At 41.7% G+C, this 26,962-nt stretch overlaps 2 protein-coding genes across 3 annotated transcripts in view; one reads left to right on the top strand and one right to left on the bottom strand.

Moving 5' to 3' along the window:
• LOC134213560 (insulin-like growth factor-binding protein complex acid labile subunit) overlaps positions 1-26,100 on the bottom strand; it is a 34,288-nt gene extending 8,188 nt beyond the window's left edge. The window contains exons 1-3 of one of the 2 annotated variants that reach the window (XM_062692713.1): positions 24,702-26,100; positions 20,335-20,892; positions 19,911-20,102 (exon numbers count right to left, since the gene is read on the bottom strand). In XM_062692713.1, the coding sequence (XP_062548697.1) occupies positions 19,911-20,102; positions 20,335-20,892; positions 24,702-25,607 (1,656 nt within the window). In that variant the 5' untranslated portion in view covers positions 25,608-26,100. Of the gene's footprint in view, positions 1-19,586; positions 20,103-20,334; positions 20,893-24,701 lie in introns of those variants that run through there. The other variant, XM_062692712.1, reaches the window with a different exon arrangement.
• LOC134216752 (rhodanese domain-containing protein CG4456-like) lies at positions 3,887-19,715 on the top strand. The gene is made up of 5 exons (XM_062695568.1): positions 3,887-4,467; positions 4,533-4,692; positions 4,749-4,834; positions 17,540-17,622; positions 19,626-19,715. The coding sequence occupies exons 1-5, from the start codon at positions 4,224-4,226 to the stop codon at positions 19,713-19,715; spliced, it is 663 nt and encodes a 220-aa protein (XP_062551552.1). The 5' UTR covers positions 3,887-4,223.
• Positions 26,101-26,962: the final 862 nt, after the last annotated feature.

Below are 26,962 nucleotides of genomic sequence, written 5' to 3'. Positions count from 1 at the left end.
TGAGAGCATACGACCAGGTCATTCAGTTTACTTTACTTGGTAGGGCGTTGAGGCGTTAGAAGACCGGAGCTTATCACTTGTCACATACAGGTTTATGTGACTTATGATCAACCAAATCGAGTCACATTAGAGTTGCAGCAACTAAATCATAACTGTGCTACTAGCAGTATCATCATCTCGTTCGATTGCTCTATGGAGGTAGACTGCTGAAGAGATCCATGATTTCGTCGACTACAATGAGAAATAGCAACAGAGGTATAATACATGCACCCTTGCCTCACTCACGATTCCGTGATCATTCAATACCAAATGGAGGGACTCTTGAAATTAAATGACCTGCTCCAGCATGATGCAAGGCGGACAGAATGGTTCTCACATGATCGTCCTAGGCGGAATTCTGCCTGCTGCCGTCGGAGGATTATCAACCTTTCCCTATATAAGAATTAGGAGAGGTAATCAAAACTTGAAGAAGAAGTTGATCAGCTGGATCGATGAGTGACTGACATGTCGCGTCTTTATCTATCATCATCATATTTGTTCTTGCTCCATTCAGGCATCATGAAATATCGAAGAGGAATTGAATATCGTCGGAATTATCGTCGGCCGGGGAGTCCTCCTGCGCCCGCTTCTCATGTCTGCAGTCAGCAGCACTTGACTTACCTCCCAGACCCGCTTTTAGTTGGTAGGACAAGTATTTAGCTTCTCTGGAAATGTATTAGCTGAAAACGGAGACAATGCTTTCTTGAGACCGTAATAAACGCAGCGCTGACATCGCGTTTGACTATCATCTTCTAATTAGCGACAACGCATTGCTCGGATTCAGCGGTGTCATGAGAGGCTCGGGTGCCGAATCAAAATAGACCGTCGAGAAGAACCAGCTGTGAAGAAATCGTTCGTTGAAGTTCTTAGTACTCGGGTAGTTGATGTTCTGGAAGGTGGCAGCATAGAAGATAGTTGGGCAGTGCAGAATGCTTTTATCGAAATCTGCGAGAAAAACTTGGATGAGCTGCTTCAGCAAAATAATGGATTACAGATGTAACCCGACGGAAGATTGAGGAGCGTAGCGTAGGAGCAAACGGTGAGGGGAGTGAAGAATCAGAGAAATAAAGTAGAGTCCGCCAACGGTATGTATTCCTGTAAGTGGGAGTCGGGTGCTGCTGCAGACAGAACAGGAGAGCATGGGTGGACCTCCTGACCGATGAAGAAAGGATGGCTGCAGCAACCGGAGGTTATTGCCTCGTTTGCTCTTTGACTTGGACAGCTGAAGTGTTGGTTCGAGAACTTCGAACAGCGTCTTCAAGTCTCAGCCAGTGTTTTTCAAAAACCAGCCATCCGAGGCATACAATTTGAAGTATTGGCTAATGATCACGAAACGCTATATTAAAGCCTGTCCACGTTAAATTTCGGATTCTTATGTACTGTCCAATTGATTTGTCGCCATTTTTATTAATTTGGGCGTGTTCAAAATATCTGAAAGCAGCACATAAAGCAGTAAATTTCATCTAAATTGATCGTTTCAGTGGTTTGCGAAAATTTTCAAAAATTGCCTGATGTAATAGGTGTCTGGAATTTAACGTGGACAGGCTTTAGTACTGCGACGCTCATTTATGTTGAGTGAGCTCAAAGGGCTGACCGTTTGCTTTTTTTGTGGCGTCTCACCATCAAAGTCAGCAGGACCATGTGGTTGAGTGTCAATGGGAACAGCCCCCCAAACTTTGCATTAGCCGGATAATCTGAAGATTTAAACATCTTGACAATCTGATATCAGCAGATAGCGAAATCTGGATCGACACGAAATCAGCTGGGGATAACTTTGCGAGTTATCGACATATTTGGAAACCATACCGATCTTGAAACTTGTTGAGTATATAGGCAAAGATAACGCAGATGATGTTTAAAATTTTCAATTCGGACGACTATTCAGCTGGATAGCGTGTTCCGGGCAACATAAAAGCCATCAATACCGATAACAGTATGTAGAAGATGTTCGAGAACATTAGTGGAAATGGGTAGGCCACATATTGCAACGGAGCTTAGACGGTATCTGTAAGCAGGAGTCCCCGTAATATGCGTGATCTGATAGGATATAGAATATTTATACAGATAGATATGTATGCTGTTATTTTCATTTGAAATACTCTTGGTGACAAATGTATGGTCTATAAATGACTATTTTGTACCAAGATAAAAACAGTGATGCACATGTTCTAATTTAAAAAAAATCGACGATAAAAAATTTTTTTCGCCCCTCAATATTTTTGGAAAGTTGAAGGGGGGGGGGGGGTGACATAAAATACTAATATTTGTATCGGCCTTATTTGAGATTGCAAAATGTCTGAACGTTGATATAAGCTACTTTTTTCTACGTGATATAGCTCGAAGTATGAGCAACCCTACGTTGTTAACAAGCAACAAGTTTTTATTAATTTCAAAATTTTATAGTATTAATTAGTATGAAAAATAAACGAAACGTATTAATTGCTTTCCGACCGGTAACTAGTTTCGTTCATGAATGCATATTATGTATCTAATGTCCTACATCAGAGTTCTGTAATACCCACATTAAAAAACAAACTTTTAACTGCATACTTTTCTAAAAGCCATCCCAATCTTCGCAATGAACTTCTATATTAAGTAAAAGTTTGCCAAGAATGCTTCCCGCACAAGATTAAATAAAACAATTAGTCAGGCTCAAGGGAGGCTGCGTTAATTAAATGCGACGAACAGACGGCGATAGTGGATGTATAAATCCTAACACGTCCCGCTAGTTTATGGATCCCGGTTGGCATTAAACGGTTGACCAAGTAATGTGCAGCCTCAGACAGCTGAGCTAGGGCAGTCAGTGGCATTCCGACGGCCAGCCGCCAGTCTGTTGTCTGTGTGTACTAGGCATGTACCGCTGCTGGGTTGTCCCACAAATCTTCCCGGTAATCATGGCACGTTGCAAATATCCTCCGCCGGAGCTATGGCCCCTGTACTAAAAGAGGAATGTTTTATGCAACTGTGAACATTTAGGGAGCTGTTTTGTGTTGAAATATGTGACTACAACTGGAACGATTTGGTATACTGATTACAGCATCCCACTTTTGATATGGCGATGGGGTATTATTTGGGTACAGCTTTGGACTGTACAGAGAACTGGATAAATTTGGTAGGTTGGATTTAATTATTGGACGGGTATTTTGGAAGAGCTATTGAACTGGTGTTGAGAAAATCTTACAGAAAACGCATTTTTCCAAAACCTCGAACAATAAATTTATTTTTTGATTAAAATTGAATTCTTTTGGCGATAGCAGTATTTAGTATATTTTAGAACTTCAACACTCGATGACGCAGGTTGTTGTAGTTTGCACAGAACAGTCGAAAAAAAATTGGTGATTTGTGCCTACATATAATATATACGAAGAAGCATAATGAGTTTGAGACTCAGAATTGCGCGCGTGCTGAATGCTCAACTGCGCGTCGCTGCTTTTGATAATTGAACATAACAGATAGACATAATCCAATCCGTTATCTCATAGATCCCATATTGGGAAATGGAACAATTTATGTTATGGAAAAACTTTGAACGTTAGAAAAGTCTCTTGTCATATGGCAAGTTAGTACTCTCCCAAGCTTCGAAAGTCGAGTTTGATATGAGATAATAAAGACGACCTCATTGCTGAAGGTGTTATACGTAAATGTGAAGCTGTCACCAAGTAGTGGAGTTAAATCGAATAGTACTAACTCGCCCTATGACAAGTGAAGACATTCCAATAAAAAGCTCTCAATGAATTGCTGTTTAAAAGTGATAAATGATTTCTTACAACCACTAGGTAGACACAATGAATAAAAAGTTCACAACAAAATCTCAGACGTTGTCTGTATCGGTTGGTTTATAAGCAAGATTCCACTAGAAAAGAAACACATTTTTGTTTTTATTGCCACATGATTCGCCGATGCAGAATCGTTAGCAGATCACGTTTCTTACAAATTATATATGAATTGCTCAAATGGCAGTGCCATGGATCTAACAAAAACATAACATGTGGGCTGATAAGTGGCGTGTTGAGAGTAAAACAAATCGATTTCAGCACGCACCTGAGATGCAAAATGAGCGTTGTGTAGCAGAGAAAGAGATGTGTTGGATAACTTCCGCGATTAGTGGATCGTGTCTCAGCACTAGCTGATATAAAACGATACTGATCCTTCCGACTCCCATCCACCGTTCAGCCCGATCCAGTATGGCTAGTTGTAAGCTCGTCTCACTGGTTGTTCTGCTGGTTGTGATAGCGCACAGCTGTCTTGGAGAAGAGGAATCCTGTTTAGAGAACAAATTCTTTAAAGGCTGCATCGAGGACAAATTCAAGGCAACCTTCGAGGAAATTATTGACTTGAAGTTCAAATTCAACATACTGCTTATTGACGTTCGGCAACCGGAGGAGCTAAATTGCACTGGATGGATTCCCAACAGCATTAATATTCCTCGTGAGTTTTTAGCCAATGAGATTTGGTTAACTTTAACGATACTGTTTGTGTTTTCTTCCTTTCAGTTGCTTCGATTAGCTTTGATTTGCAGCTTACGGCTAACAAGTTTTTATGCATATATGGTCGGAAGAAACCCACTTTTGACGATTTGGTAATATTCTACTGTAATTCCGGGAATCGATCGGCGAAGGCTGCCCTTCTTGCCCTTCAATTAGGATTTAAGAAGTAAAATCTACCATCCCACGGAATGAACATGCAATTTATCGAAGTTTTGTTTTCAGTGTGAAAAATTATGTTGGATCTTGGATAGAATATGCGAAGCATTTTGGATTACCTTTGGGGTGCACTGGCTGGACACCCGCACCAGGTAAGATCCTCTTATAGCATTTTAAAGAAAAACTTTGTAAAAGGATATATGTTGATTATTCTAGCGGGGCTTGCAGTTACCTACAATTAATTTGGTTGGAAAATTTAAAATTCATAAAATCACAACTAATTGACCACGATGAAATAGCTTCTTCTTATTGGCTGTACATCCCCCACTGGGACATCGCCGCCTCGCTGCTTGGTGTTCATTCAGCCCTTCCACAGTTATTAACCGTGAGGTTTCTATGCCAAGCTACCATTTTTGCATTCGTATATCATGAGGCTAACACGGTGATACTTTTATACCCAGGGAAATCGAGACACTTTACAAACCTTAAATTTCCCAGACCGGCACCCGGAATCGAACCCAGCCACCATCAGCATGGTCTTGCTTTATAGCCGTGCATCTTACCGCTAGGCTAAGGAGGGCCCCTGATGAAATAGCGGGGCTGAATAATAATCCAGAAAATTTATTGCTATTTTTTTGGGTATCCAGAGAATTAACTTCGATGTAGTTTATCTGCCATAACTTTTAAACGTCTTGGCCAATTCAACCCATTCTCAATTTCAATCAAAGAGACCATCGAATGCAACCCGTTGCGAACAACTTTACATAGGTTTAGCATTAGCCTCTTAAAAGTGAGTTGACACTGACCTAGCCAATCTCGTTTTTTTAGCGAAAATTATGTAGAGCTTTTAAGTGGAATGTCATAAGACAAGTTGGTACTATCCTATTGAATTGCACCACTGGATAGATAAGTATCTCGAAATCAGCAGTAAGGCTGTTTTTAGTGTCTTGTACTTGTCTCGACTTAGTCTTTGGTTGTTTCTGACTAGACTAGAGGTTCTCAAACTTTTGGATATGCGACCCACCTAGCAGAATCCCATATTGCTTGCGACCCACCAGCACCAGGTACCAAATCCATTGATTTTGTGAAATTGAATAAAAATGAGTTCGCGTTAGATTGGACAAATTATAATAAATTGCTTTATATCCCATCATAGTATTTGTCAAAAATCCGCCAATTTTTTGGATTGGATGTAAATTGGATTTGAATAGAATTTAAATTGAATTTGGATTGGATTTGAAATTTATTCAAATTGAATTTGAATTGGATTTCGATTTGATGAGGATTGGATTTGAATTAGATTTGGATTGGATTTGAATTAGATTTGGATTGGATTTTAAATAGATTTGGATTTGATTTAGATCGGATTCGAATTGGATTAGGATTAGTTTTGGATTGGGTTCGGGGCTTATATTTGGATTGTATAAGACTTCTTTCTACTTGCCCAAATATCGTATAACAAAAAAAGGCCGTTGACCTCGTCAGGTTTGTTGTTCATCCAATCATTAGTTAGATCCTAATTCAAAATATGGAATAGATTTGTGGGACAAAATATTAACAAAATTATGATTTAAGATTTGTCTTTCGCGACCCACCACTGAACAGCCCATGACCCCCCTGGGGGTCGCGACCCACAGTTTGGGAACCTCTGAACTAGACTATGTTAATTGGTATTAACGTTTCAGTTAGTTTAAACTGAACCAAACGGTGTGTTCAACAACACATGTTTTATAAACAGTATTTTTCTTTTAGCAACAACAACTACCACTCAACGTGTAACTTCAACCACCACCTCACAAACGAATACTCCAAGGTCTTCGACTACAACTACTCATAGAACAACATCTACAACACCCTCTACATCTACATCTACGACAAGTTCTACAACTAGACCTGCCACAACTACTACCTCTAGAACAACATCCACAACCCCAACGACCACACCAGCAACTACCCATAGACACACGTCTACAACACCCGCAACGACCACACCAGCAACTACCCGCACAATAACATCAACACCTATACCTACGACTAGAACCACAAGTGGCCCACCACCTCGCCCACCGCCTCATGGAAAGCTCATCAAGCTTCCTTTCCTTAAAAAATTACCCCCATGTAAAATCCTTGAACTATTCAAATCGTTAGATATGAATTGAATAGCGAAATTTGTTACAAATAAATTATAATAAAAGCATCAGTTCTATATTACGTTTAGGGTTGTTCTCGAAGCTGCATCAAAGATTTTGTACGACACGGACGTGCTTTTTGCTCGCGCATTTTTTCAAGTGTTTTTTCTCGTTCGTTCGCTGTGTTCACGTTTTCGGTGGCCGATTCGGTCGCGGGGAAGGTGCCTAAGCGCACTGCTCTTGGGGGCGCGGGTAACCCCTCCATGTAGCTTTTGCAGAGCAACGTGTTCTCACCTTTGCCGCTTGATAACGCCGGCAATCCGCCGAAAAAAGAAATAAGCTGCAATCGCAGCTGCCGCAGGTGCAACCGAAGCGGAAGGAGAAGTGCTCGCCCGTATTTGTGAAGTGTGATCCGGCGGATTTGCGCACAAAAATTCACCAGCTGATCGCTAAGGGGCTGAAACGTACTTTTCGGCTCTGCAGCGAGGGCGTGAACCCAAGTAACATTTTTAATTTTATGATTTACTACAAGAGTATTTGAATCCTACAACAATAAAACCATAGCCAAGGCTTTTTCTTCTTCATCGCTTACATCAAAACCTTTTGAAGTGTAGTATCTGCCTAGTTGGCCCACTCTTGCAATGGTTTTGAAGGGCAAATGTAAGACGGACTCCAAGATCGAAATATAACAAACCATGAACATTAACTCGGCACCTAAAACCTTTCGAAACACATTTGTAAACCACTATAAAAGAAAGTTGGCATCATTTAAAACCTTTTCTAATCCACTTGATCTCGATGCCTGCGGAATTCTCTAGATCTAACTTTATTCAAGCAATCACATGAATTAATAAAATACGTACAGTCTCAACAAAATATTTTTTTTGTATGTGGAAACTTAAAATGCCATAAACAAACAATTCAAATGAAATATTTTTTATCATCGAATAAAATAATTAAAGCATAGTTGATGTATGGTGCATCATTTTATGATGCCGAATGAGATTTATTGTGTCATATGGTGCAAAACTCTGATAGAACTCATGGGCTCTCAGAAATCCACTTTTCAAAAATTATATAAAATTTTTTTTTCTGGGTTTGCATTTTTTTTTTGCTAAATTGTTATTATTTATTTTTTTAATTATTCGTAGCTGATTTTTTAAATATAATATCGTATATAAACATGAATGTTATGCAGTATAAATACATATTTCGATATAAAACCGCTGAAGTTGTATAGTGAAAAAAATATGGCGATGGCATCCGAGATGATTTTACGAAATTCTTTTGCTCAAATTGTTTTGCTTCAATAAAATCCGGTATAAAATGATTATCATGCTGAATTGCCTCTTTACCAGATCGACTGGCTGTCACAAATGCCGTTTGATCATTTTTCAACATATATGATGACCATAATAAAAGAATATTTGACAGTTCTAGTTTATCAAAAAAAAAACAAACGGCATGGATGGAAGTAAGAATTAAAACTTTGAATTGATCATTTGAAACACGTAAGTAAAAAATGAAGTACTCCACTAGTGATTGATTGTGACGGTACTAAATCAAATAAACAAAAATGCATATTTCCATGCCACCGTCAATGGAAAAGTGAAAAGTTTAAAGTGACTGGGGCGGGACTACGCCCCGTGTTATTTCTTCTATATTTTCTCTTTCCCTTTTATCACCTCGCGATTTCGGAAATGCATATTTCGTCTTCAAGATGATTGATGTAGCTGAAAATGTGTAAGCATACATATTGTGAGTAAGCAAGCAGCATGTTAATATTTCAAAGCTATGTATTTTGGTGGAACAAAGTTTTTAGCTCTTACTACTCGTCTGCACTTTCCAAATATTTGTTGTTTTTTTCCATACATACAATCAGAAATGCAGAGTTTGTGTTTTATAAGACTCTTTATGTAGCAATCACAAATGCCAATTGATCTCATGTGAATCCGAAGTAACTTTTATAGCTACAAAACGATTTTAACAAGTATTTTATCATGTCAAACGAAACAAGCATCGAAGAGCTTTAATGTTATCTTCCATATGGGTTCAACCAAGGCATGAACTGCCATAATAAATTAATATTTAAAATTTTGTATTATTCGGAATTATCACCTTCTTTAAAAGGTTTTGACAACAGCCAGAAGATTGATCATAATTTAAGTGTGATAAATGCTTTTCGTAAGCTGAAGAGCATGACCATTGTCGCAATAAAACCACAATAAATAACATCGAATGCCAAAGAGCTGTTTGAATGTTACTTGTCACTTAAGTGATTCCGGCAAACAAGGACCATCATCAATCCACCGTGGAGTTCCTCGAGGTTTACCAGAATGAGTACTATACTCATCACCATCCCGGCATGAAGCCGCTCAAGATTCAAGTTCTAATTCCGGAACTCAAGATCTGCGGCCTGAAGTCTGTGGCCGTGCACAAGATCGCTCGTTATGACAAGACGAGGAGATATCTCGACTAGCTTTACCTGGTCTATCTGGAGCACGGCTCCACCACGTGGAAGGACTTGAAGCGGGTTGGCGTTATAAATTACACCGCCGTGTCGGCCATATACCGCAACGTCACTGCTTCAACTTCGGGAACGGCACCAGGAACTGCCGCATAAAGCCGCGCTGCAACAAATGTGGCGAACCCCATCCCATCGAAAAGTATGACAAGGAGGTGGCTGATCCTAAATGCGCCAACTGCGGCGACAAACATCGAGCTACAACCGCAACCGGACTGTCCAAAGCGGGCGGCATTTTTGGAAATTCGGTAGAAGGCCTTCACCAGGACCCTGCTGAAGAAGAACCGTGTTCCTGCTCTCAACGAGGTGAACTTTCCAGGCATCCCGGCTCCCGTCGTGCGATTCCAATCCTCCCACCTTTGCAACCTCACAAACGGCTGGCAACCGCTGCACCATCGATTTAAGCTCCAACACCACACGCTCCATCCACCAGCGAATGCCCCCCACTTCCTCCCACTGGATTCCGTCGTCAGGACAATGAGCCCCTTCCGGCTGAGGGCGAGCCACCGCTCTACACATCTAGTTCAAATTTTCATTCAACTGGCAGCGCGACTACGCGGGTGCAAAACACGCTTCGATCAGATCTACAGCCTGGGCATGTTCGTCATTGAAAATGACTGCTAGGGTGGGTCTGGTCAATTAGAACGCTGACAAGTCAGACAAAAATGGTTGCAGCAACTTGATTGTGACTAAATCTGGTCACATATTGGTTGCAGTAACCTATGTGGTACATGTGTGCTGCTAGGGGGTTGGTATCCTCGACGAGAGAGAGATCGACGTGGCCTTCATCACGGAAACGTACCTGAAGCCTCATCGATGCCATTGGGGTAGAAGTTACTACTTCCGACAGCGTAATCATCTCATCGTGGCATACTGACCAAAGCAAGCGAAGGAGATCGATGGGACATCGGCCGCCCTTCATAGAGACATCGTGGAGCTTACACGGCGCCAAGGACAATACATAATTCCCGGCGATCCGAATGCAAGACATCAAGCCAGGGGAAACTCAAAAAGCAATCATAACGGCACAATATAGAAGAAAGCCATTACACCATCCTGAGCTCGAATTCACCCACCCGCCTGACCAGAGCCGGGGTTCATTCGACGTTCGACCTGTTCATCACGAACATAGACAACCACTTATCGCAGCCGATCGTCTATCAGGAGCTCAACCCGGATCACTATCCGGTGGTAGCCAAAATCGGTTCGTCGATCAACCGTCACCAACTCTCCAGAAGGAAATACCATCGAGTGAACTGGCAACGGTTCCAGCAGTGCGTTGACACAATCCTCAACTACGAGGTGCGTCCGGAGACGCCAAAAAGTATCGACCGCCAGCTGTGTGTCATCGAAGAGGCAATCTCGGTTGCCAGGGAGCAGCATGTTCCAACGGATCGTCAGGTAAACAACACCCTAACCATTGACACCCTCATCAAAGATCTCATTCGTCTTTGCAACATGGGTCGAGTACCAACGTACTGGGCTGCCTACACTCAAAACCCGTTGCAATCGCTTGACAAAAGTAATCCAGGCCAGAATGGTTGACCTCAGAAATAATGATTTTCCCAATAAGATCCGCGCTCAACCAGAATGTGCTAAGCCGTTCTGGAAGTTGACCAAGAATCTTAAATCCAAGCCTCGACGCATTTCATCTTCGATGCCATTGGACAGCAATGATTCTAAGGATCGCTTGATAACTCCTGCAGAGAAGGTCGTCACTTTGTCAGGTCATCACTTTGTCAGCTCGCACAATCTTGGACAGAAAAACATCTGCCCATACGAAGCAGCCGTTAACGAGCATGCTAACAACATCCATCTTATTTACAACGACTTTCCGGAGGAGTTGGAGATTTCAGCTGGCGAATTGATGGCCTATATCAATCATCGAGAAACATAAAGGCCCCAGGCTGCAACAGCGTCCTGAATCTCGAACTCAAACACATGATTGCTCCATTTTCCGAGCACTTTCCTCTTTAATCAGTGTCTCCGTCTCTGCTATTTTCCATCGTCCTGGAAGTCAGTCAAAGTCATCTCCATCCGGAAACCTGGGAAGGATCTTTCTCTCTGAAAAGTTATTGCCCCATCAGTATTCTCTCAAGGTTATCCAAGCTGTTTGAAAAGGCGTTTCACAGCCGGTTACTTGAGTCTGCCGAACACCATAACATCTTGCTCGAGGAACAGTTTGGTTTCCGATGCGGTCGATCAACCGTACACCAACTTACCCGAGTTACCAACGTCCTCAGATGGAACAAGTTTGTCTCACAAACATTCGACAATGTATGGTATGATGGCCTGGTGTTCAAACTACATCGCTACAATCTTCCCAGTTATAGGGTGCAGCAGAAAATAATGCGAAAATATTAAAACTTGAATATTGGGTTATTTCGAGTAGCTAGTTACTAATTTCTGTTGAAAGTATATTTGTTTATGTCTACTTTCAAATGCTGCACCAAGAGATTGTAATTGTTTTATTGTAAATTTCTAAAAATGTATGCAAAAGAAGTGGTTACTAGTTTGTTGCTCGCCCAGAGGACGCCGAATGAGATTACTATGGTGGAAGTATGTCTTTTGGCCTCAATTTATCGCCTTAAAACGTCTCTGCAGGATGCGTCTAAGCAGCGGAAGCCGGGAAGTGGACATCCATGCTTTGCACATATGCCAAATGTGATCAAATCGGCTCGTAGATTGCTCGCAACCTGGTACGTTCCATAAACAAATGCCAAAGAAGTCAAAATATCTGAGAAATACATGCGAGATCCATCAAAATAGACTTGCATGTACGTTCCAGAGCTTGAGTGAAACGCCACTTGATTACGGACGGAAACTATGAGTATAGGAAACTACGAGTGACTCGTTCAAAAAAATTGCTTTCTTTTTGAAGAAGGAAAAAATATAATTCTGTCCTCGCTTTTCAGCATCGATGCTGACACCAACGACTGAACGGACCGATTCATTCCACCGAGGAAATTGTGGATGTTCTGGAGAAAATGATGTTCAAATTCCAAACCAATCCGGCTGATGTCATGAGGTTTGGCTTGGTGGCCGCAACGGTTTGAAACTGCCGGCTGTTTTCATTTATGTTGGGTTTGAAATCAATACCGAATTATTTATCAGTATTTCAAAGGGCCAAGTGCTTCTCTGGGTGAAGGACGTATCCGATGATCATAACGTTGTCCTACAGCATGATGGAGCGCCATGTCACACGTCCAATCGACCCAACAATGGTTGAAGAACAAAATGAAATTTTGGTCGAAAGGTTTGTGGCCCCCTAGCAGTCCATTGGGGCGTATGTTGAAGCACGAGCCTGCAAACCATCGCACCCTTGTGTGAAGACCCTAACGTCAGCCCTAACATGCACATGGCAGTCGATGTAGGAGGACTAGGCTCGAAAGGGGTGTTTTAACTCCGGCGTTGTTTTGAAGATATTATTAATAAAAATAGAGCACACATTCCGTAAAATTGTTTGAAAGGGTCTTATAATGACAACCGAATTCGAAAATGTTAATATTATTGCTTGGAGCAGTTCAAATGGGATTTGAAAGAAATAAAACCAATTTTCGCATTATTTTCTGCCGCATACTGTACCTGGTGAAAATCGTCAACAATTATCTGTCGGCAAGGACATTCCGGGTCTCAATCACCGGAACGAGTTCCAATGCGCATGACATTGTCGCGGGCGTCCCCCAGGGTAGCATCCTCGGGCCCCTGCTGTTTAATCTGTTCACCTCCGACATGCCAGAACCTCCCGAAGGCGGTATTCTGTCTCTGTTCGCAGATGACACCTCCATCGTCTACAACGGTAGAGTGATCAGAGCGCTAGTGGCAAAATTCCAACGAAGCCTGGATGACCTGACAGAGTACCTCACCAGCTGGAAGATTTGTATCAAACCCAGGTCATCATTTTCCACCACTCTGAATCCCCCAAACATGTTCCGCCTGGGGACTGTAAAATCATCCTCAATTGCACAACTGTGGAATGGGCCAATGAGGCTTGATCAACCGCCGGTCGTCATTGTCCCTGAAAAATAAGCTTGCTGTTTACAAGCAAATCATCCTCCCCGTGATCGTATACGGCATGCCGGTCAGGGCGAGCTGCACAAAAGCTCATCACCTCAAACTTCGACGGGTTCAAAACAAATTCCTGAAGATAATCTTCAGGACAAGAACATCCGAGGCCCACCGTCTGGCTGGGATAAAAACATTACATGAACGCTTTGGTGAGAGTAAAGAAAGGTTTAGGGTCCGTTGGTTATCCGCGGACCAAGCTGCTATTAGGGCACTTTTTCCAATCTAGGTTATCAAATTTTCTGTAGTGTAAATAGAGTAGTTAGGTTATCAAATTCATAGCTATAAGTTTTTAAACAAAATAGAGCCTTATAAAGGTCATTCTGTAGGATTATTCTTAGGAAAAACTTTGTAATAAATAATACAAAACACATGCAAAGCTAAGGGCTAACAAGGCCAAACACATATACTTTAAAAAATAATGTAAAAACACAGACAAATGAAAATAAGAATTAATTGATATCAAAAATACATTCAGTTTTAAGGACTGTATCGAAAATAAGTTATCCACTTTCAAAGTGTTACTCCTCAAAAGCTCATGAAGGTATTGGTTTGTTTTATCCTGCATTCGATGTATTCATATGTTAATTTTCAAATCAGAATTTTTTGTTTGTTGAAAATTGTTTCGAAAATTGAAAATGTTATTGAAATTCGAGTTTTGGACGCATGGCTCCGTAAGAAATGGGTCGAGGTGGATAATTTGACCAAGCGTTTCGCTATACACCTTGCAAAGGTCAGGAAAGATCCATAACGGCTAATTTATTATATGCATGCAATTAACATTCAATAATACACCAGCAAACTACGATACATAGCTAAATACAAACTACGAAGTTCCCGTTTTTGTTCCTCACACGTCCAACTTGATATTGAATTTCATATCAACTATTGGAAGCACTCTCGCATTCTATCCGTACTCAGTGCGGGGAAATTTGAATGAATTCGAGTGGCCGTTGAAGTGAATTAGCGAAATTAGGAAAACTTTGAAAGCTGAAGAAGTGTGTGGAGCGTGTGGCGGTGTATGTGGAAGCGCCAACTGGACTGAATTGCCATTCGCCTATGATTGCTATAGGTGCCGAAATGGGAAAACGAAAACTTTCCCATTAAATTGGTTTGCCATTCGACCGGTGAAGCCATTAAGTACAGAAGGTTTAGCTAATGAGGTTCCAGCTGATGGTGGTGTGCTGTGCTACCGATTTTATCTTCTAGATTTTTGGGACACAGATCAGTGCACAGAATAAAATGAAGCATTCGATCCCCGGTCAAATTGTGTGTTAATGTTGTCCTATTTCAAATAAGATGCATTTTGCTGCAGATGCAGAATAGACTGGCCCAGCCTTCTATGGGGAGAAAAAAAAGTCGAATAATACGGGGCAGGATTGTACCTTTGGGCGAGAAAATCCATCTCTGAAAATTTCTGACGCATTTGATTTGAAGTTTGTTTGGTGGTTTCAGCCAAAATGCATAGGAAATTAAACTTCCGTCACTCTTTCGTTCAAGAAGTTGGTTCGGTATGCCCGATTGAGCTCATAATTGCAACAAAGGCAGTTAATATGTTAAGGATCAATTCTACAGAACATTATACGAAGATTGAAAGAAATTTAATATACCTAGATTTCGACTGATTTTTTAGGAGTTGGGTTATGCACTTCGGAATTCAGTGATTGTCATGAAAAACGTGCTTTTCAGTGCATTACATTGATATTAATGCAAACCATTTACATTTAAGCTGGAAAATTCATGAAAAAAAGTGCGTAATAAAAATAGCACCACTTCAGTTTTTCATCAATGATTGGTAATATTTTAGCAAAAACCATCTTAAAATACATGATAAATTTATCAATGTTACGCCGCTGATCAATGTTCCCCCGAATTACGGTACCACTCTTTTTGAACTATTTTAAAGATTTATCCATTTTCACAAAAATTCAATGCACAGTAACATCCGCACAGCCAGATACGACATAATTGATTTTGTCAACAATGATGAATCAACAGCAATTATGTTGTGTTGAACAACATTTGATAGAACATCACTATAAATAAATAAGTAAGTTATTTTAACAGTTATCATACAGTAAATATATTTCACAACTAATCAGCATGTTTGGTTCAAAGGCTTCCAATCTAATATAAGACACATTACTTCATTGAATTGCACATTTTCGGCAGCGCTGTTGAATAACAAATTCTAACAAATGTTATTAAGCATCACATAAACATGTTATTCAATATCAACTTGATTACACAAAATAGTATTTATTTTGGTGGAATAAAGTATATTTACAGTGGATTAATCAACTGTATTTCACCCTACCAGGGAAATTTTAGGGCAACATTTGTTAAACTTTTATTCGATGCTTTATTCAAATAACAACAAAACAGGGAACTAATGCGGTGATTTCAATCAGTATAACATTTTTTAAACAACTTCTTAAACATGCTTTATTGTTCAACTACCATCGCTTCTATACAACAATTCTCGCTTAACTTTTCAAAAGGACCTAAGTAACATTTTTTTTCATGAATTAATTTGAATAGCGCAATCAACAGAACAACATGAAAGCTTTTGATTGTAGTACTCAAATTAATTCATGAAAAAAATGTTACTTAGGTCCTTTTGAAAAGTTCAGCAAAAATTGATCAACAAGCTTGTTGATTTGTGGCTCTGAATTGTTTCTTGGAAAGTACTTCAGCTTAAATGTAAATTATCCCCATCAATATTAAAGTAATGTATTGAAAAGTTGCGAAACAGAATGTGAAATTCTGAACTCAAACGACCATCATCTATTCATTATTTCACAAAATATTGTACGTGGAACGAATTCAGTATCGTTGTTTGCGTATTGCCCTTGGCTGCATGCATTCAACGCATAACATGAGCCTGAAGGTGCTTGCTGGAGTCACTCCTTTAAAGCACCGTTACTGGGAGCTCTCGCTTAGAATACTCATCAAATGTGGAACAAGTAACACACTTGTTCTAGATAACTTCGATAATATGCTTGAACTAACTTGTCGTTCAAGATTCCTGAGAGTTTATCTCAACTACATATCATCAGATCTTTGTCTTCCGTGTTATAATCCCCTCGAGTTCACTTCACCAACGACAGTTCCTCAATTGTATACGATCTGTCCATGAAACATGCTATTCAAGGAATACCAGATCATCTTCGACAAATATCTATTCCCTCACTTTTTTCTGAAAAATATGAACATGTCAATTGCAACAACAGATATTTCACTGATGGTTCTCGCATCAACGGAACCACTGGCTTCGGTGTTTTCAATGTAACTTCAACCACCTTCCAAAAACTTCAGGAACCGTGTTCGGTTTATGTTGCTGAGCTGGCAGCAATTAACTTCGCTTTGGGGATAATTTCCAATCAGCCCGTAGACCATTATTTCATCTTCTCGGATAGTCTTAGTTCTATCGAGGCACTTCGGTCGATGAAACCTGTTAAGCACGCATCTTACTTTCTTACAAACATAAGAGAGCAGATGCGTGTTTTGGTCGAAAGATCATTCAAGATTACCTTTGTTTGGGTCCCATCTCACTGCTCAATCTACGGCAATGAGAAGGCAGACTCGCTGGCAAAGGTGGGCGCACAGGAAGGTGAGGTTTATGATAGACAATTATCGAGTAACGAGTTTTTCCCATTAGTCCGTCAGAGAACTCTTCAAAGTTGGCAAAGGAATTGGACACACAATGAACTCGGACGGTGGCTATTTTCCATAGTTCCAAAAGTTTCTGGGCGAGCGTGGTTCAGAGGTGAGGACTTAAGTCGAGGCTTCATTCGCGTGATGTCGAGACTTATGTCCAATCACTATTCACTAAACGCACATCTGTACAGAATAAACCTTGTCGATAGCAACTTATGTAGGTGCGGAGCCGGTTATGATGACATCGATCACGTAGTTTGGTATTGCTCGGAAAATGACGCCTCCAGAGAGCGACTATTGGATACCCTAGTGGCCCGAGGTAAACAACCCTTCAGGGAAATTCGAGGTGTTTTGGGGGATCGTGATGCGGTCTATATGCAGGCCATTTATAGTTTCATTTGTGATTCTGACATCAAAATCTAATTTTTTTTTCTTCTGTCAAAGTTTTTTTGTACTGTCTCTGTCTCTATGTTCCGTAGATCTCCGTTACTCAGGCCATCCGGAAGACGCTCCCAGTAGAACCAATCCTCGAGCACGACGACACGCCACGTCGTCCCTTACGGCAAATGCCCAGATGAGCAGACAAAATTCCTTGATTCCGAATCCTAAGCCTCGTCCATCCTTTAATATTGTAAACTAACCTCGAGTCACCACGAGTACGCTGGCTCCTATCCCTCTCTTACTAACTAAAAAAAATGACATTGATTGTATATATCACAAAGAAATATGGCTCCGTAAAGTGTTATACACGCCTGAGCCTACCAAATAAACGAACTTGGAAAAAAAAATATATTGTACGTGGATTTCCCTATTGGACCCGACCGTTCGAAATAGTCGCTCCTTGAACGGTCGTTGGAATCGCCGTTTTCACCTTCACACCGGTTTTCATAGTAAAATCTGTCAAAACTGACAAGTCTGCCACGTGATTTTTGCTGTTTCCCTCGGACTTCTCTTTCTTTTTCCGATGTTTTGACATCTGTTTTGATAGACAAGGAGCAAAAAAACAAGGTAATCTACCAAACATTTATTGAGTTTGGCAAACCTTGCTGCAAAAGGGAACGTTTGAAATAGGCAAGTGAACCGACCTTCGAATCCATTGGTCAAGTAAATCCACAATATTAGAAAAAGAACATGGTACACAAACACACTTACGCTGTTAGACACAAACAATGATGTTATCGATCATTTAATAATTTGCGTTTGATCATTTAGTAGTTTGTCAATAACACATTCCAAAAGCTGAATTTCAAAATTTGTGTATGGTGGACTTCTAGTGCAAAGGTATTTCTACAACTCTGCGTAATGGTTTGTTGTTAGAATTCAACTAATAACGGAGTTATAGCGCTAGTAGCAGTAGCTTAACACCACGTAGCTTAATGATTGGAATTTTGTTATCATTTAGTCTAAGTTACTGATACTATAGCTATAACTCCGTTACTAGTGGAATTCAAACAAACAATTCAGCTTCTGGAATGAGTTATTGACAAACTACTAAATGATCGAACGCAAATTACTAAATGATCGATAACATCCTTGGACACAAATACTTAAACATGTACATACACATACACGCACATCACATATACATACAGATATCACCTCGCTGAGCTGAATATATTTGTATGTGACAAACGTTCTTAAGCCCACTCTGCCTTGGATCGTTGTTATATTATTTAAACGTTGAACTACTTCCTGCATCACGATCCCAAAAAAACTTTATTTCTCCTCTCGTATTTATTCCTGGCGAAAAGTGGGAAAACATTATTAGCAATAATTAAATTTGGAGAAAAGTTTCGGATAAACTTCCCATCGCGTTTTCACGTTTTGCTTTGCTGAAGCGAGCGTTTTATGCTCTTAACATAAACGATAGAAAACACACAAAAAAACATATACGACGCTGTTTTCCGGAAACGATTATGATGACAACATCGACTCAAGACCGACAACTCTTGCTGTCGCTGGGAAAACAACTTTATTTAGCCTTTTTTTTATCTGGCTCTGACCAAGTCACACGGACGGAGAACAAACAAAGCTGGGCAGTTTTGAAAGTGCACGAAAAACGTTTTAAACCCTGTAATGCAATCGATTTTGTTTGGATTACTGTTTGGAAGCTAACGTGTAGTTATTTCATTTCAATCTCCAAGGGTCTCCAGCCAGGCTTGCGAACAAAGGCGTTGGATTGCCAATCCGAAGATGGCGAGGAACAAATATTATATAGGAACATGTTATTAATAATGGGACAAATACTCTATTAACAAATAATTGATGCTTAATGAATTCGGATCTCTCTAAATCTGCAGTAGCACTAAAAGACAAAGTAAAAATAATTAATAGATTTACAGTGGTATTGATTGCAATGTGTATCTAAAAACGCATATTACTCCGGTGTCTATTGCAGGGTTAGAAGCCGTCGAAGTTACTCTACTCTAAATTCTAGGAGCAGAACGAATCAGAAACTATAGCAGGCAAGACACGATGCGGGCTGTGAAAAGGGATTACACAAAGAAAAAAAAATGCAAGCAGGGATAAAGTTTTATCTTAAATTTAAATAAATAACATTAACAGAATCGAAACATACGAAACAACATTAATATTAAACAGCGAGGAAGCCCGTTCAAACTCTGGCACGATACGGCACACATCGAAAGCCACTAACGTCCTATTTAACATCCACTTGGTTAGTAGGTGTAGGATGGACGGAAGATGATGGCTTCGTTAACTTATCGTTGGGGTATATTGCCGTTGGCCAGACGGGTGACTTGGCGGAAATAGGAATCCTTGCGAGGTGACTGACATAGGAGATGTAGTGGACGGCACCAGCACCGTCTCGCCCTGGTTGTTTATACTCACGTGCTGAGCCAGCCGCCATTTCTCGCTCTGATGCTCGGAGTGCCGCAATATCAGCTGAATTAGTTTGAATGCACCGAAAACGATGAATACTCCGAACATCAGCCACAGAATGGTTGATTTGGTGTCAAAGTTGTCCTGTATGGGCCGGGTATCCACGTTTTCCTGGTGCAACGTCTGGATTCGTTGATATTCCTAGATTGAAAATGCGTTTTAAAAATACATTTTAGATTTCTCTTGGGCCCGATGCCCACGTAGCGACTTTAAAACGCTGCACTGTGTGGTCGCAGCTTCACGCAACTACGTGTGCACGATTACATCTGACGCATTAGGGTTCTTTCTACCCTAATTGCGTTGATACGGCTCGCACGCAAGTGCAATCACACTACGTGGACATTGAGTCTAGCAGTGCATTATGAATTCTTACCGTTGAACTGTAATTTGGTTGGATGAAGTTTTCGACCACAATAATATCCCGAGGCTTGCCTCTCTCGTCCATACATTCGATCCCTTGTGTATTCATAATACTATCCGCAGACACCACTGCGTAATTCTTTCCGTACTCAACGTTCTTACTGTGCTTCATTAGTTCCAAGATCAAAAACTGGCAAGTCCAAGGGTTTCCATTCAATCGAACGTGACCCAAGCCCTGCAGTGTGGACACATTCAACTGTTGAAACAGGTTGTGACTCATGTTCAAATGGTCCAGATAAGTAACTGGCCACAGGAAGGCATCCAGTGACAATTGATTGTGCGACAAGTCCAGCGTGCGCAACCTCTTGGAGTCTTCGAAAATGTTAGCTTCGATGTCGGAAAGGGCATTGCCCGACAGGTTTAGTACCTCCAGCCGTGAGCTGTACTCGAACAGCTTGTTATCAATGTAGGCCAGCCGGTTTGCTGATAGGTCCAAAATGCGAACCAATGAGTAGTCTTTGAATATGTATTTGTTCAATTGTGTGATGTGGTTGTGGCTGGCGTTGAACACCTGAAACGAGAGAAAATAAATAAGATTTAGTTTATAACGAATTTCTGGGTGCTATGATGTGAAAAAAGAGAAATATCATTGCATCGGAAGCCTCCTTTCAAGAGGCTCGGAAGCCTCCTTTCAAGAGGCTCGGAAGCCTCCTTTCAAGAGGCTCGGAAGCCTCCTTTCAAGAGGCTCGGAAGCCTCCTTTCAAGAGGCTCGGAAGCCTCCTTTCAAGAGGCTCGGAAGCCTCCTTTCAAGAGGCTCAGAGCCTCCTTTCAAGAGGCCTGGAAGCCTCCTTTCAAGAGGCTCAGAAGCCTCCTTTCAAGAGGCCTGAAGCCTCCTTTCAAGAGGCTCAGAAGCCTCCTTTCAAGAGGCCTGGAAGCCTCCTTTCAAGAGGCCCAGCCTCCTTCAAGAGGCCTCGGAAGCCTCCTTTCAAGAGGCCTCAGCCTCCTTTCAAGAGGCTCAGAAGCCTCCTTTCAAGAGGCCCAGCCTCCTTTCAAGAGGCTCAGAAGCCTCCTTTCAAGAGGCTCAGAGCCTCCTTTCAAGAGGCTCAGAAGCCTCCTTTCAAGAGGCCCGGAAGCCTCCTTTCAAGAGGCTCAAGCCTCCTTTCAAGAGGCTCAGAGCCTCCTTTCAAGAGGCCTCAGAAGCCTCCTTTCAAGAGGCCTGGAAGCCTCCTTTCAAGAGGCTCAGGCCTCCTTTCAAGAGGCTTGGAAGCCTCCTTTCAAGAGGCTTGGAAGCCTCCTTTCAAGAGGCCTGGAAGCCTCCTTTCAAGAGGCCAGGAAGCCTCCTTTCAAGAGGCCTCAGGCCTCCTTTCAAGAGGCCTGGAAGCCTCCTTTCAAGAGGCTCAGAAGCCTCCTTTCAAGAGGCTCAGAAGCCTCCTTTCAAGAGGCTCAGAGCCTCCTTTCAAGAGGCTCAGAAGCCTCCTTTCAAGAGGCTCGGAAGCCTCCTTTCAAGAGGCTCAGAAGCCTCCTTTCAAGAGGCCTGGAAGCCTCCTTTCAAGAGGCTCGGAAGCCTCCTTTCAAGAGGCCTCAGAAGCCTCCTTTCAAGAGGCTCAGAAGCCTCCCTTTCAAGAGGCTCAGGCCTCCTTTCAAGAGGCTCAGAAGCCTCCTTTCAAGAGGCCTGGAAACTCCTTTCAAGAGGCCTCCAGCCTCCTTTCAAGAGGCCTCAGCCTCCTTCAAGAGGCTCAGAGCCTCCTTTCAAGAGGCCTCGAAGCCTCCTTTCAAGAGGCCTCAGAGCCTCCTTTCAAGAGGCCTGGAAGCCTCCTTTCAAGAGGCCCAGCCTCCTTTCAAGAGGCTCAGAAGCCTCCTTTCAAGAGGCTCAGAGCCTCCTTTCAAGAGGCCTGGAAGCCTCCTTTCAAGAGGCTCAGCCCTCCTTTCAAGAGGCTCAGCCTCCTTTCAAGAGGCTCGGAAGCCTCCTTTCAAGAGGCTCAGGCCTCCTTTCAAGAGGCCTGGAAGCCTCCTTCAAGAGGCTCCAGCCTCCTTTCAAGAGGCCTCAGAAGCCTCCTTTCAAGAGGCCTGGAAGCCTCCTTTCAAGAGGCTCAGAAGCCTCCTTTCAAGAGGCCTCAGAGCCTCTTTCAAGAGGCTCAGCCTCCCTTTCAAGAGGCTCAGGAAGCCTCCTTTCAAGAGGCTCAGAAGCCTCCTTTCAAGAGGCCTCAAGCCTCCTTTCAAGAGGCCTGGAAGCCCTCCTTTCAAGAGGCCTCAGAGCCTCCTTTCAAGAGGCCCGGAAGCCTCCTTTCAAGAGGCCTCAAGCCTCCTTTCAAGAGGCCTCAAGCCTCCTTTCAAGAGGCCTGGAAGCCTCCTTCAAGAGGCTCGGAAGCCTCCTTTCAAGAGGCCTCAAGCCTCCTTTCAAGAGGCCCGGAAGCCTCCTTTCAAGAGGCTCAGAGCCTCCTTTCAAGAGGCTCAGAGCCTCCTTTCAAGAGGCTCAGAAGCCTCCTTTCAAGAGGCTCAGAAGCCTCCTTTCAAGAGGCTCAGAAGCCTCCTTTCAAGAGGCTCGGAAGCCTCCTTTCAAGAGAGGCTCAGAGCCTCCTTTCAAGAGGCCTCAGAAGCCTCCTTCAAGAGGCCTGGAAGCCTCCTTCAAGAGGCTCAGAAGCCTCCTTTCAAGAGGCTCAGAAGCCTCCTTTCAAGAGGCCTGGAAGCCTCCTTTCAAGAGGCTCAGAGCCTCCTTTCAAGAGGCCTGAAAGCCTCCTTTCAAGAGGCCTCAAGCCTCCTTTCAAGAGGCTCAAGCCTCCTTTCAAGAGGCTCGGAAGCCTCCTTTCAAGAGGCTCGGAAGCCTCCTTTCAAGAGGCTCGGAAGCCTCCTTTCAAGAGGCTCGGAAGCCTCCTTTCAAGAGGCTCGGAAGCCTCCTTTCTCGAATTCGTCCCACCAAGAGGCTTGGAATTCTTCTTTCAAGAGGCTCAGAAGCGTCATTTCAAGATGTGCCGAATCTCCTTTTAAGAGGCTTGGAAGCCTCCGTCGTTCAAGAGACTTGAAAACCTGCTTTAAAGAGGCTCGGAAGCCTCCTTCCAACAGGCTTGTAAGCCTTTTTTCAAGAAGCTTGAAAGCTTCGTTTCAAGAGACTCGGTTCTGATTCTAATTTAAAGAGGCTTGGAAGCTTTTTTCTGGACATTCGGAATAGGAAGTCTCCAAATGTCAACAGGTCATTAGCTGTACAGGAACAAGTCATTTGCTGATTAAGCCCTATAGCAAAAATGTCGACCAGTGGACCAAAATGACCATTTCGGCCATACAAACTATGCGGCCAAATGACCTTGTGGTCATTTTTCGGCCAAAGGCCGAATTTTCCAATTCTTTCTATGGGCCATTTTATTCCATTCAATTTGATGCCCGCATTTTTTGGACAAAATTCCAGCCAAATCGGTCAATGTTTGGGCGGTGCTGAACTTATTAAAAGAAACAAGAAGCACTCATTCGGGTGTTGATGTAATAAAAAATCAACATCAGAACAGTAGTTACATGACTACACATTGCTTAATAAGCTTGGGTAAGTGTTCAAATAGTGTATTCTCTATGTCGCGTAATAAAAATAAGTGACAAAGTTTGATGGAAAGAATTTTCCAAAGGCAAGTTCTCTTCATGACTGTGGTGCAATAACATGGAATCTAATTGTTCTCTGCAGCGACATAAGTTATTGGCAAGTATGACCATGTGAAGTAAATTAGACGCACAATTTTGGTGAAGATTTATCATTTTATAGCACATTTTTCGTCATTGCAAAAATAGCGTACAACTCGTGCTGAAAAAATCATCTTTTTGCAACTAGTTGCACAAACTACTATTTACTGCTTTATTACAAACTACAAAGTATTTGTCTTGACAAAAATTGTAACAAAAGTTTCCCTAAAAAACTTCGTCGATGACGCCAAGTTCATAATTATTTCCATTTTATAGAATTAGGAGAATTAGAGACGGAAGTATAGATTTGATAGTTCCGTTAGGATATGACACGCATTAAGATTGTTTTCGATAGAGGTGTCTTTTTTAACCCTTAAATGCGCAATGTCGTTTTAAAACAACGAACCAAAGATACATTTAATGTTTATTTACTTAATTGGTTATTTACGTAAAAAATATTCTCGACGATTTAAAACAAATCGCTTTGCGCCTTTAAGGGTTGCGGGCAGATGGCGTTTTTTGTGAACTTCAAACAAGCGCATTAGCTTACTGATAAAATGTCTAGAAGACGATAAATCACATAACAAAACTATTCATATAAACGCGTTAGAATACGATTTTAGCCACTGCCTAGCGGGGTGTTTATACGCCGCTAATAGTGAGCACTCAAGTGATTTACTGCTATTGGGATTATGATAGTAAACAGCCTCAACTTACCTCCAAGCTAACCAACCCCTTGAAGCTATCTTCGCGAAAGTTCTCGATGCGATTGTAGCTCAGATCCAACACGCGCAGATCGGCATTCTTCCTGAAGGTTTGGTCAGCGACGTCCTCCAGCTGGTTGCAGCTGATGTTGAACATCATCAGTCGGGGCAGATTTGACAGGAGATCCGCTTCGAAGACGCTGATTTGATTTTCCTGCAGCTGGAGCGTTTTCAGGTGACTGTTTCCGATGAAAGCAAAATAGTCGACGAACGTGATAAGGTTGTGATGGAAGGACACGTGGGTCAGTTTGCTGAGGCCTTTCAGGGTGTGCTCCTCGATGGATGTTAGTAGGTTTCGACCAAGGTTTAGGAACTTGAGATTAGGAGTGACTTTAAAGGTTCCTTCCGGTATGGTGTGGATCAGGTTACCGGCGAGGTTTAGTTTGCTTAGGTTGGGATACCGGTAGAAAGATTGGGCATTGATACCTTTCAGAAGATTCTTCCGTAGATCTAGTGTTTGAAGGTGTTCGAGATCGTATTCACTCCAAGACTTTATGGATGTCAGATTGTTTCTAGATAAATTGAGCACCTCTAGGTTCCGGAGGCCATTGAGAGCAAAGTCATGCAGATTGCTAAGACGGCTGTCGCAAATCTCCAGAGTGTGAAGATCTGCGAAACGAATGAAGATGGCATTCGGAAGCTCTTGCAGATAACAGTGATTTATGATGATCGTTGAAGGATTTGGATTATTCTCCCGAATGTTGCGCAAATCTTCCACATAGCATGCTGTCATCGTGATGGCGTCATTTTCATCATCCAGTTCGATATCGGCCGTGTTCCGTCGTTGGTCAGCTGTTGCAGCCAAGTGGAGGCCAAAGTTTGCCGCCAGCAGTGTGAGAAACCACATTCGACCTAACATTGCGGCTCCGATAGTGTTACAACGGCGATTTCTTGACCGAAACTTTTTATCTCAATCACACCAGCACTCCAACGACGAAAATTTTCAGGTTAATTTGAATAATTGAAAAGCAACAACAATTTTGCTTACTGGAGGAAAAGCTTCAAATCAATCAAATCATTTTCCGCTTTTTGCTATTTTAGTTTTGAACAATTTTCCATAACGTTTTTCAATGTGCTAATGATAATTTCCTTTTTTGTTCCCGTAATAATTCTTACGGCTGTAACATTTTCTTGATTGTTCACCAATGGCCGGTATAATACGCAATTGAAAAATCATTAACCCATTAACTTTCACTTGTTCGGTTTTTCCTTTCGCTTGATGGTCCAATAATGACGACTTGGTCCGGCTGGTCGTCGCTGCGCCAAAGAACGATAATTACACTTGAGTCTAAAGGTTTCGCCGCACACATTGGTCGTTCGTTATCGACTGGCCCGAGATTTGCGCGCATGGATTCTCGTCACCCACCACGGACGACCTGAGTACCTACCGGGAACCGCCAAGTGGTTGACAATCATAAAGAAGCTAGTCAGTGCTATATAATTCACATCAACGTGCGAAAATATTGAAATGTGCCGCGGGATTAATTTTCGATGGTAAATTCTGATCTAGAAGGACCTATCGTTCTGGCTATGTTTTTCTCAGTGTCGCAAAAAAAAAAAATACGAATGAATTAGGCGAATATTGAATATGCATTTCGTTTTCATAATTATGCGGATGAAGGTTATTATTAGACAAAGCTATAAACGTCGGAGACAGAGAATTTACAACAAATTTGTTGTAAATATTGTTGTTTGTAACACATATTGATATATTTGTGATATGAATCTGTTATGACTAACTGGCCGGGTAGAAATAAACGTGGTGAGTTTAAAATTTACCACGGGCATAATTATATAATACAATGTAGTGATATAAATGTTTAACATGATTATTTTGCTAGGTACGAAAAAACTTCACAACAAAAACTAACATAAAGTGTAGTTTATGGCTGTTTAAAGGTAAACTTTAAACAGGAAGTTTGCTATTCAGTTGTAATCAAAACTTGAAAATTTTTCGTTGCTTCTTTGAGAATGGTGTCTCTAAAAATGCGAGATGTTTGTTGTTATTACTATTTTGTGTTCTAGGCTGTTCCATATTTACTTTCATACACTGCAATATCCGACTAATAGATGGGAATAGATTTATATTAGAACTTGTTATTATGTGACAGCATTTCTTATAATAGAGGTTGTTATAGAACATGTTCAATGTACGTACACTCTACCACATGTACCAGTAGTTACAATAACAAAAATTGTAATAAGATTTCATCT

This window comes from Armigeres subalbatus, chromosome 2, assembly GCF_024139115.2.
Source record: "Armigeres subalbatus isolate Guangzhou_Male chromosome 2, GZ_Asu_2, whole genome shotgun sequence".
Lineage (NCBI taxonomy): Eukaryota > Metazoa > Arthropoda > Insecta > Diptera > Culicidae > Armigeres > Armigeres subalbatus.
Note: the sequence above shows the minus strand (reverse complement) of the source record. Positions and strands in the feature narration are given on the sequence as shown.

What these genes read in the sequence shown, in the direction of transcription:
- LOC134216752 (XM_062695568.1), top strand. Translation starts at nt 4,224, where the DNA reads ATGGCTAGTTGTAAGCTCGTCTCACTGGTTGTTCTGCTGGTTGTGATA. An exon ending in CAACAGCATTAATATTCCTC is followed by an intron (nt 4,468 to 4,532) that starts GTGAGTTTTTAG and finishes TCTTCCTTTCAG; the next exon opens with TTGCTTCGATTAGCTTTGAT. An exon ending in ACGCCACGTCGTCCCTTACG is followed by an intron (nt 17,623 to 19,625) that starts GCAAATGCCCAG and finishes TAACATTAACAG; the next exon opens with AATCGAAACATACGAAACAA.